General features: G+C 39.2%; 1 protein-coding gene and 1 pseudogene across 1 annotated transcript in view; both read right to left on the bottom strand.

Moving 5' to 3' along the window:
• LOC116701988 (biotinidase-like) overlaps positions 1-12,521 on the bottom strand; it is a gene marked incomplete in the record, with an annotated part of 34,597 nt that overhangs the window by 13,919 nt on the left and 8,157 nt on the right. Inside the window, 5 exon segments of the mRNA XM_032536058.1 lie at positions 601-698; positions 776-1,375; positions 1,462-1,642; positions 2,206-2,281; positions 4,640-4,811. Coding sequence (XP_032391949.1) covers positions 601-698; positions 776-1,375; positions 1,462-1,642; positions 2,206-2,281; positions 4,640-4,811 — 1,127 coding nt within the window.
• Positions 2,554-4,917, bottom strand: LOC116701856 (biotinidase-like; annotated as a pseudogene).

Raw genomic sequence — 12,521 nt, 5'->3', positions numbered from 1 at the left:
ACGCGGGGCTCTCCCAACGGTGGGGACACAACGGAAAACGGACAAAGGAGTGGTGCAGGGAAGGGGGGGGGGGGGGGGTGGGGTGGGTGGGGGGTGGGGGGGTGGTGGGGTGTGGGGGTGTGGGGGTGGGTGGGTGTGGGGGGGGGGGGGGTGGGGGGGGGGGTGGGGGGGTGTGGGGGGGTGGGGGTGGGGGGGGGGGGGTGTGGAGATGGCCTTTTAAGGAACAAGCTACTTTTAGCAAAGGACGTATGCTACTGGTTCAGTGTGTTGTACGGATTAAGTAATGAACAAATAAGAGATTCTTTTTGATTAATTGCAGGTGTGTATGAATGAGACACATCTTGGAATCGTGGCTTTATAATGTTAAAGGTATGCTAGCTCACTTTATTATTGCTCCAGAACATTTGTTTTAAATTGTATCACTCCAGTTCACTCATTGTCAAGGTGATACATTCGTCCATACAGACGAGCAGTGACCAGCCACCATCATGTTTGAGTGTTTCATGGTCACTCTGCCGTCTGCAGCTGTTTTCCAGATGCTCTGGCTGCTCCAGACCATCTTGCTAGCCAAAACTGATGGGTACACGTATCGGTCCGAACTTCCCCTCCAACAGGAAGTCCATTTTAGACTCAGCCTCTTCCACTTCCTGTCCACAAGAATTGGCTTCCAAACCTGCACAGCGGACTAGTGCACACACCTGCAACAGAGATGTGATAAATATAAAGAGAGTCCAGTTTGGCACTTTTAAATATCAAAAATGATTTCTATTCATACCTGCAGGCCGATGCGTACATACACAGTGTGTGTTCCAGCAAATGCCCCCAATGCATAGAGCTCTTTACTGCCCCCATGTTGTAACCGCCGGTATTGCAGGTGACAGCAAAAGGTTCCATTACACACGTTCACTTTGCCCTCTGTCTCGTTCAAGAGGACAAATGTAAATGTGTCGTAATTTATAGATGAAATGAAGGTGGCAGAGGAGGGAGGAACTGATGAGGCAGTGTCAGGAGGAGGAGAATCAGGACAGTTCTCTTGGTGACAGAATCCAGATTCTGTATCTGTAGATGATGTGGTCTCACTCCTAACTACCCCCTCATCTGTAGTTACACTCTGCTCCACCCACAGTGGGTCTAAGACTGGCACCCTGGCCACCAGCAGCCTGCCCTCCTCTGGGTCTCCTTTCTGGGCGTGGTGGTAGGTGGCAGAAAAAGGGGTGTAGATACCACTTCCTCTCATGTTCAGTCGGTCATAACGAATGTTGGCCGCTAGCAGGGTGACATTGGCACCTTTGCTGAATGCCCGCTGGAACTGGACCGAGTCCATTAGGGGGAGATAGTTTATCCAGGCTGTTGGGTAGACCAGCTGACGTACACCCTAAAAGGGGTGTAAGACGAGAAGGATGTTAGGAAACGCGAAGACCAATTCTTAGTTGGGTACAAAATTTGAGTTGAGTTTTCTACCTTCTCCACCAGGGCAATTGTGGGCTTGTGGAACAGGATGTCAAAGCAGATCATGATGCCAAACCTTCCAGCAAAAGGTGTATCAAATGTTATGATCTCAGGTTGGGGTGGCGTGTCATAGGACTGCTCAAAGAGAAAAAGGTTGTTTTTATGGTAACGAGCCACCAGCATACCATCAGACCTGTGTGAAAGAAGATTCTGTAAACGGAATACTAGGAAATTATTTATCGGTGCACTTGCTTGACCTCAACTTAACTTTTTTAAGGTCTACGCTGCACCCTTAGTGCCGACTTGGGTTGAATATTTAGGTAATGTCTGATGAAAAATTCATGAAAATACTCTGTGTTCCAACTGAGTTCGGCCTGTTTGGGTACTTATCACTATAAAAGGTTATTTTTAACATGTAAATATCAACACTTCTCTGGTGGGCCTTAGTGCAGTTTCTGACTAAAGTGATGTTGCCACATTGCACAGCAGATCTGTACACAGTACAGATTAAAAGGAGGTGAAAGTGGTGATTATAGTAAGTCATAATTGTCACAGCTTTTAATGCACCCACCTATTATGATGCATTCTTTCTAATCCCACCCCATGTCTTTGTGCACCACACGGAGGGTGCCTATAACTTCGAGGCGTGTCAATAATACCTATCTTAGATGTTACTACTTAATTACCAAAACACTTTGGCCCCTATATGTTGGTGCCATTTGTTTTAAATATTTTATTTTAAGGTCTACACTGCACCTGAAAACCACGTTGGTGTTGAAACTGCCGCGTCCGTCGAGGGACAGAGAGGAGGGTCCGTTTTCAGGGGACAGGGCTTGCAGGTCGCCATGTTGGCCCACCAGTAGAGGTTGTTACGACGGGCCATACAGCTCAGTCGCTGGGACTGTAAAACACAACCACACTCAAATGGGATTTATAGTCACAGACTGGAGCTGCATTAGTGAAGGCTCTGGGCAGCCAGAGGTGTTCTATCTCAGTGTATCCTGTCAGATTGCTCATCAATACCACCTCAAGTCAGAAGTATATGTGGTCCTCAGTTTTGTTGTATTTGCCCGGCTCTGTGCAGGGGTTCCACTCTCCTGCTGGGGTCAGGAATGGTTTCTAGGTAGCCAGAGATGACGAACGGCTGAAGTTAAAACCTGAAGCCCATCTTCTGGAAACACCAGGATCTGGGCCCCCTGACCAAGAGAAGATGAGGGCAGATTAGCGATTAGACAAGGTTCTTTACTAGTTTGCCATCATGAACTGTTTGGCGTTCAATGTGCTTCTTTATGTGAGTATTCAGGGAAATACATCCATCCGTGTCTGAGGCCTTCATGAGGCCTTCAATGACTGCTTCTGTTATTGTTGTACACATGACAAAGAAAGAACCTTGAGTTCCTGATGACCAGAGATGGCATACTTCCCATACTCAAGTAGAAGTACAGATACTTGAATTAAAAAATACTCTGGTAAAAGTAGCACCTGTCTCTCTTAGTTACGCTGTAATAGTTTTAGACTACCGGGGGATTTCCTTTGACACACTGAGCTCCTCTCTTCTCTCAGGACCTGGAGCTCACCGCCAGTGTTTCAGTTTGAATGTTAAAAGTGTTGGGATAACTTAAATGTATTTATTTATAAGTAGGCTGGTTGGTTAGTTCGCTAACACTGAAGTGAAAAAAATACGAAAGATTTTATCTACCACCACTCAAACCATCTTCTACAAGTGCTTACATCACATCTACGCGCTCTCACATTTTGCACCATACAAGTGCAACGTACAGTAGGCCTACTGTCTATTCCCATCCAATAAGATTGAATTTGCGAACAATAATAACTCCAGTGAAATTATTTGAAATGTATTAGTGAGGACTAGATTAGGACTGTATTTAAAGCTGATTCTGGTTTCCAACTTCGCCCCGGGTCTGTCTGTTAGAACGCGGACAGAGACAACTTCTCTCTTGATGCTTTTAATACAATCAAGCAACAGTAAAAACATTGGCGTGGGTAGCTCTGCTATGGCTGTGTGTGTGTGTGTGTGTGTGTGTGTGTGTGTGTGTTTGTGTGTGTGTGGCTCGGCAAAGAAATAAATAACATTGTAAAGGCTACCATACACAATGCATGGAATCACATGCTAGCAACAAACCCACTATTCATTACATTCTCTTAATGCAGTGTAACTGTAACATGCACCTAAAATACAAACGTGAGCAAGGGCGTTCAACAATCGCCATTATATTGAATCAACAGTCAGGTGTAACCTAGGTAACAGGTGAAAACACAAACAACATCACTAGCTGACTTACTTTAAATTTGCAAGAACTACAGACCAATACAACAGCAGGCTTAAATGAACTGACAACATTATACGACTTATGTCGTATAATTTATGAGTTCTCAAGGACGCACAAACACAATCTCAACTGATTATCCTCTGAACAGCGAGTCTCTTTTTCTTTTTTCTCCGTGTGCCGTGCGCGCCCGCTCGCGGTGTGAGGCGCGTGTCCGCGCTATTCTCCGACATGCACTCACAATCACATAGACGACGTTTTGTACAGAACTAAAGTAACGAGCCAATTTTTTTTGTAAAGTGTAAGTAGAAGAAAGTACCGATAAAATATAAGGAGTGAAAGTAAAAAGTCTCCACAAAAATAATTAGTCAAGTAAAAATATCTGAAAAATCGACTTGAGCACAGTAAAGAAGTATTTGTACTTCGTTACTTGCATCTGCATGATGACTGAGTTTACTTGGGAACACTGACTCATTTGCAATATTATAGTCATAACTACCCTGCTATCACAAGGATAAGGAGGGGCCATTTTATTTTATGTACAGTATAAATAAAATGGCCCTTCCTTATCCCGACTGTGATTTTCTGAAACTTATCACTGATCAAACAGAAACAGATTCTTTAATATATGGTCTCTGGTCAGATCTAAGCGTAGGCTATTAACTGTTTAATATTCAGCAAATTATAGCAAGTGAAAACTGCAGTGACATCTGACACTTTACTTAAGGGATCCAAAGACCAATCCAGTGGAAAATTAACAAACATTGTGATATGCAGAACAAAGTTTGTAATACTGTAACAGGTTTGACTGTCACGTTCAGTGAAGTGAGGAGCAAACAAAAAAAAAATATATATTTATTTCGCTGAAAAACTAACCATTTACACCTGTCTCCTGCCCTGACCTGACCATACCTGCTGGGCTGCCCGGGCAGCCTGCTCCTCGTAGATATCCAGGTTTTTCTGCATGTGCTGCAGGGCATCGAGGCGGGACAGGGGGACATCAGGCTCCGGGTTCAGGATTACGTTGTGCTCATACACAGCAGCAACGTACCAGGGGTCCATGACAGGTTCCGTCTGGACAACGGCCGAAATTACAGAAAAGCTGACGATGACGATCAAAAGCATTGTTCCGGTCCAGACAATAATGTTGAAAGCAGTTAACGCTGTCACTCTCCGATATGAGTCGAGCGCAGATTTGAGTCGCGCATGCTCAGATATGAACGGTTTTCGGCATAACGCGTCATGACCCTGTGATGAGAGTCGAGTCCATAGATGGACATCCTGGAAAAGTTTTGAAAACGTTATGGTTTCCAGAACAACACATACAATCACACTCGAAGGGAAACATATTATTATATGTTTTTGAATGTAGAGATAGAAATGTACAGTATGTCACATTGTTAACCTTTTTGTTTTATTAGGGAAGTTTCATATTCATAAATCAAAGGTTTCCAATTCAAGACCATGCTCTAACTATTCCAAATTGAAATTGACATATATTTGGAGTCTCTTAATTTAACAAATACTTACTGTATCTGATGTATACTCCAATCTGTTTAATTAGGAACATCTGTTGTCAATATCATTACCGAGGTTTGTAAATTTGTCACATTCTTATATTTATATTTATTTTTATTATTCTTATTTTGTTCACTTCATGGTTCTGTTTATATTGTATTTAATACTTCTGTTACCTGTTTTCAGAGTATATAAGATGCAATCTCTTTCTTTATAATTTTATGTTTTGAGCTGTGATGACTATATTTTTAAATAAAAAAACAATAATAAAAAAAGAGTCCATAGACAGACAGTTAAAGAAATGGACCAACCTGGAGACCGGTGAAGGATGTTAGAAGCACTGAAACATCAGAACATCTCTTCTTCTCTTGTAGTGCAATGTTTCCCAAACTTAGGGTCGAGACCCAAAATGGGTCGCAGACCCATTTTATTGGGTCGCCAATAGGCATAGAACAGACTAAATGCCCAGCATGACCTCAGAATGACCTCAGCATGACCTCAGAATGGGACTTTCAAAAACCAAACCTAGACTAGATCAGCTGGTTGATATCTCCAACCAGCCACATACATCTCATTAAACTCAAGTCAGCATTATTTAAAAAAAAATGTTGGTGTCGGTGCTGAGGGATGATGGGGGGGGGATAAGAACATGAGTTGAGAAAGGGGTGAGACACAGAATGAAGAATAGAGACCTTTTCTGTTTTTGTTTACTTTTGTAATGGAATAAATATACTACATGGTTTTGTTCCGTAAATTTGGGTCCCGGGGAGACACCAAATTTCTCTTTTGGGTCTTGAGGTGAAAAAGTTTGGGAACCACTGTTGTAGTGTAACCCAGACCTTCTGGGATGCTTTCCAGCACTGGATCATGTATGATACACACAATATCCCAATTTGAACTTATGAATATGTTAAATTCGGACTTCAAATGTAGAACAGAACAACTGAGTTTGGAGTGAATAATCTGATTTTAATGGCAAAATATTTCATACACAAATGTCGATTTCTCAAAACATCCCCTGTCTTTAGTGTCTTTCTAGGCAAGGCAAGGCAAGGCAGCTTTATTTGTATAGCACATTTCAGCAACAGGGCAATTCAAAGTGCTTTACACAAAATCAGTTAACAAGATAAACACAAGTACAACAGTTAAAAATCACAAGCATTAAAAACCAATAAAACACATGAATAGACAGTTTAAAACCAAATAGAACATTAGGACATATAAAAACACAAGAATAAAAGTTACAGTGCATCATAGAAATTTAAGAAATGAGCATTATTTAAAGAAAGGCAGCATCAAAAGAAAGCTCTTCAGCCTTGATTTAAAGAACTGAGAGTAGCAGCGAATCTACAGTTTCTGGGAGTTTTTCCAGATATGAGGAGCATAGAAACTGAAAGCTGCTTCACCCTGTTTAGTTATGACTCTGGGGACAGAATTAGACCTGTCCCAGATGACCTGAGAGGTCTGGGGGGGTCATGTGTAGTACAGATCAGAAATTATTTTGGACCTAAACCGTTAAGGGATTTATAAACTAGCAAAGTACTTTGAAATCAATTCTTTGAGACACAGGAAGCCAGTGTAAAGATTTCAGAACTGGAGCATGTGATCCAGTCTCTTGGTCTTAGTGAGGACTCGAGCAGCAGCGTTCGATCAGCTGCACTGTCTGATTGTTTTTTAGGGAGACCTGTAAAGACCCCGTTACAGTAGTCAAGTCTACTGAAGATGAAGCATGACCAGTTTTTCCAAGTCCTGTTGACACGTAAGTCCTTTACCCTTGATACATTCTTAAGGTGATAGTAGGCTGACTTTGTAATTGTCTTATGTGGCTGTTAAAATTCAGGTCTGAGTCCATGACTACACCAAGATTTCTGGCTTTGTCTGTGTTTTTAACATTGTTGTTTGAAGCTGATTGCAGACTTTTAATCGTTCCTCTTTTTTCCAAAAACAACCACCTCAGTTTTTCCTTCATTTAATTTCAGAAAGTTCTGGCACATCCAGTCGTTAATTTGTTCAATGCACTCAGTCAGTTTTTGTATTGGACTATAGTCCCCTGGCGATAAGGTTATGTAAATTTGTGTGTCGTCCGCATAACTATGGTAACTTATTTTGTTGTTTTCCATAATCTGGGCTAGTGGAAGCATGTAGATGTTAAACAGAAGGGGCCCCAGAATGGAGCCTTGCGGAACTCCGCACGTCATATTTGTACTCTCAGATGCATAATTACCTATTGACACAAAGTAATCCCTATTCTTTAGGTAGGATTCAAACCAGTTTAGTACTAAGCCAGAAAGGCCAACGCAGTTTTCCAATCGGTCTAGGAAGATGTTGTGGTCGACCGTGTCAAATGCAGCACTGAGATCAAGTAAAACTAAGATTGAAATTTTGCCATTATCTGTGTTAAGGTGGATGTCATTAAGGACTTTGACAAGAGCCGTTTCAGTGCTGTGGTGTGGTCGGAAACCTGACTGAAAGGTATCAAAACTGTTGCTTAGTGACAAGAAATAGTTGAGTTGTTGAAAAACTGCTTTTTCAATGATTTTACGTAAAAACGGAAGGTTTGATATTGGCCTATAGTTGCTGACTTGTCTAGGTTGTTCTTTTTTAAGAGTGGCTTGATTACTGCAGTTTTCAGGGCCTGTGGAAAGATAACTGAAAGAAGAGATGTGTTCACAATCTGTAGAAGATCAGAAATCAAACAATTGGAAACATTTTTGGAAAGTCCCGCTGGTAGAATATCAAGGCAACAGGACGAGGTTTTCAGATGTTGTACAATGTCCTCCAGGTTTGTATGGTTGATCGTGTGAAATTCTGTCATATTGGAACTAGTTTTGCGTGAACACTGTGACAACACATATCCTGGACTTGATATGGAGCACTGACTGTTATTCTAATCTTCTGAATTTTGTCTTTGAAGAAGGAGGCAAAGTCTTGCAGGCCTTGGTAGATAAAAGTTCAGATGCTACTGGTACTGGAGGGTTTGTTAACCTCAACAGTAGCAAACAAGCCCGTGAATTATTTATTTTTTAGAGATAATATCAGAGAAGAAGGACCTTTGCATTCCTCAGTTCCAAATTATAAATGCGAAGTCTCTCTTTATAGGTGTTATAATGTTACCAGAGATTTGTTTTTCGCCACCTTCGTTCAGCTTTTCGACACTCTCTTTTTTCTGTTCTCACCAGTAGGAAATTTTCCATGGAAATCTTTTCTTACCAGAGACAACTTTGACCTTAGTGGGAGCAATGGCATCAATAACATTTGTAATTTTACAGTTGAAATTATCTACAAGCTCAGTCACTGTTAGCCCAGAGAGCCCAGAGAGGGCTGGTGTGGAGGAGAAAAGCTGTATAAATGTTTCACTGGTGTTTTCAGTGATGTACCGTTTTCTGATTATCTTTTTGGACACTTTGGGCACAGAGATAGACTGTTAAAGAACACAGGAATGATCAGAGAGAGCAACGTCAGTCACCACAACCTTGGAAATGTTCAGACCCTTGGAGACAATCAAGTCCAGAGTGTGCCGCTATTGTGCGTGGGCTCCGTCACATGCTGAGTCAGTTCATAATTCTCAAAAACAACACAGTTCTTTGGTCCCCCTGTCCTGGGGTTTCAACATGAATGTTAAAATCACCCACAATGATTCACAATCAAAGTTAATACAGATTATAGACAGCAGTTCAGTGAAGTCATCAATGATGTTCACAATATTTAGGTGGCCTGTAGATATTTAGAAATATCGCTTGAGGGGAAGATCTTAATTGAAGAGCAACATATTCAAAAGAAGCAAATTTTTATTCAACATATTTGCATACAGTGGAATGAGTCATTAAACAAAATGGCGACTCCACCTCCTTTGTTATTCCCTCTATTCTCGCTCATAAAACTGAAGTTAGCTGACTCGATGAGAACATCAGCGCTGTTATTATTATGGTCTAACCAGGTTTCCGGTAAAAACATAAAATCTAGATTGTGATTAAGAATAAAATCATTGATTAAAAATGATTTCTTCCAGACTTTCAGTGACATACTATACTCTGACATTTTATCACTTTTTTCGACATCCTATACTATAATCTTTTTCGACGTGGTATACTATGACGTTTTTGATGTACTATACAACTAATTTTTTGTAACTTTTTTTCAACATACTATACTATGACATTCTTTTGTCACTTTTTGTAACATGCTATACTATGACTTTTTTGATTTACTATACTATGATCTTTTACATTTTTACTATACTAAAACTTTTTGTAATAGTATACTATGACTTTCTTTGCTTTTTTCAACATAATAGACATACAAGACTTTTTTAATCCCATTTGTTAGACTTATTATACTATGACTTATTTCACCACAAAAAATGTCATAGATGGGTGTCAAAAACACCTATCTATGACATTTTTTCAACATACTATACTATGACATTTTCATCACTTTTTTGACATACTATGCTATGACTTTTTTGACTTACTATACTATAACTTCTTATTCATACTGTACTATTACTTTTTTGTATTTTTTTGACATTCTATGCTATGACTACCTCTTGAGTTTTTTCAACGCATTACACTATTTTCATTTATTTCGACATACTGTACCATGATTTTTGACATGACATGAGGCTTGATGGTCTGTGCTGCTGCAAATAGACACCACATGTTCCTGCCCTTGGTACGTTCACCAGTCTGGGCTGGTCCTTCACAGCAAATTTTAGCTTTTAGAATAAACTCTCTGGGAGTTCAAATCAACTCAATTTGAGTGTACATGTGTGACCACCAAATAAACTCTAGAGCTGATTTAAAGTATCTATTTTGTAAGAGTTGATCTTTTAATCCTTTTCAGGAGTTGAAACTGAACTATTGTGGGGTTTAAACACTAGTCCCATGTAGAGTAAAATAAAACTCTAACCTTGAGTCAATTGTAATGTGAACTCCTTAATAGTGGTAAATATCAACACTTAAAGTATGTTTTACTACACTTATAGAGTTGATATAAAATAAAGTTTTAGGTGAAAAAGACTGTGTAAAACAAAAACAATACCCCACATTACATTATTACTACAAATATTTATTTGTATTGACAAATCCATAGTGTTTAACAATCCATGCTACACGAATACTTGTGTAACAAGTTATATTTTGAACAAAAGTGCTTTTACTAGGTGCTTTAAGTACACAGTCATTCCTTCAGTGATAGAGAATGAGAACACAATGTTTATAATGTTCAGCAACAACAGCAACAAGTGCCAGTGCAAATCTTCCTCTAGATCACCAAATATCAAAGGTATGTTTGTTATCAAACACAGTGTTTGTGATGCATTTAACCCTATTCCATGTCCTGCAGAGTCAAAGTTAATATGCGTAGGCTTGTTTTTCTTTTCCAGATATCCATAGTTAAAGACATACATCCTATAAAAGCATTCTTTGGAGATTAAATGTTCAATTAAAGCAACAAATAGCAACTTCCTCTCATGCATAATGTTGACTGCATAATTTTCTGCAATAATGAAATCTTTCAATGTATTAGGATAGTTTTTTCTCTTGATGCAAAATGAAGAAGTTAATGTTGGATCATCTACCAAATTCATATAATGCTGATCATTCAGAACTGGTGATCTTAAAGTCAAACTTGGGTCATCTTGTGAGAAAATTGACTGAGCTGAAGATTTATCAATTAAGCAAAATCTACAGTATTTATTTGATTTAACTATTTGATAGTTTTCAAGTCCTTTACTAAGGGTCGCAGTATTTCATCAATTCTGTATTTCTTAGCATCTTGTGCATGAAACAATGACACAAGATGATTGTTCATTAAGGTGACTTTTGAGGATGAAGTAGCTTCCATCAAAGACGTCCTCATATTTGTCACACTGAGAACATGTTTGCATCATCTCACAAATACTCTCATTCTTGAAAATGAACTGGAGTGTTTTCAGTGTGGGAATATATATGAACTTGTCATTAATTGGAACTTGCTCATAGGTTCCAGATTTGCTATTTTGTCTGGTATCCTACCTTACTTATAGGCGTTGTTCAACTGGCTGTACAATATCCCATTTTTCCCTAAAATACTTCTTCCATTTGCTATCCGTATTCAACTGGCTGAAAGGGTTGTCCATACTTTTAAATAGCTCTTCTACGGCTGATCTGGAGGGACTGTCAGCTGGAAGTAAGTTCAATACTTGGTCCTGAGTTTTTGACTGCAAATCTTCCACAGATTCCTGCATATTTTCAATTGTAGAAAGAACTACAGCATTGGGTACACCGCTTCCCAAAAGTTTGGCTATGATGGAGGCACACATATCTTTGCTGTGAGTTGAGACTGAAGGGCCTGCTTCAACATTTTGACTTTGAGATGAAGTAGAGGTTGTTTCATCATTTAAGCATTGAGAATGATTGTACAGTTGAGTGTCACAGTTGGAAGGGGTTTCATTAGGTACATGTGTGTTGTCAGTAGCATCAGATTTCTGATCACATACTATACTATGACTTTTCTATCACTTTTTTTGACATACTATACTGTGGCTTTCTTCGACATACTGGTGGTACGGTCGACCAGTGGATAGCACTGCTCCAACTAGCACCAGCAAATAGTCTGGGCAGGTCCTTTTTGTTTATATTTTGCATGTTTTGCCAGACTTTCTGTGACACACTATACCATGACTTTTTCATCACTTATTTTGTCCAAATTTACTGTTACTTTTTAACACTTTTTTTAATGTACCTTAATAAGACTTTTTCACTTTTTCCGACATACTATACTATTACAAATTTACTTTTTTTTTACATTGAATTCTATTCTATTCTATTCTATGACTCTTTTCAATATACTATAATGACATTTTATCAATTTTTCGACTTCTATACTATGCATGTTTTATCACTTTTTTTTCAACATACTATATATACTATTACTTTTTTCCACATGCTATACTAGTACTTTTTCAACATAATATACTTTTTTGACATACTATACTATGTCTTTTTATCATGTTTATTGACATTCTATTCTATAACCTTTTTCTTTTCTTTTTTTTACAATTGTTTTAGACATACTACATTTTTACTTTTTGCGTTGTCTGTTCTTTCATTAAAATGTTCCCCTTATTGGTGACCCTTGTCACATGAACATCAAAGCCAAGGAAAGGCTTGATTACAGCTGGAAGGACCAGGTGCTGCTCTCTTATACCATGACACCACACTTTTCCCCACACAGAGTATTTACAACTACAGATTGTAATATGAACAATAACACATCACAATTGAA

This window comes from Etheostoma spectabile, chromosome 14 (assembly GCF_008692095.1).
Source record: "Etheostoma spectabile isolate EspeVRDwgs_2016 chromosome 14, UIUC_Espe_1.0, whole genome shotgun sequence".
Lineage (NCBI taxonomy): Eukaryota > Metazoa > Chordata > Actinopteri > Perciformes > Percidae > Etheostoma > Etheostoma spectabile.
The sequence above is the reverse complement of the archived record's forward strand: the minus strand, read 5'-3'. Positions and strand labels throughout refer to the sequence as shown.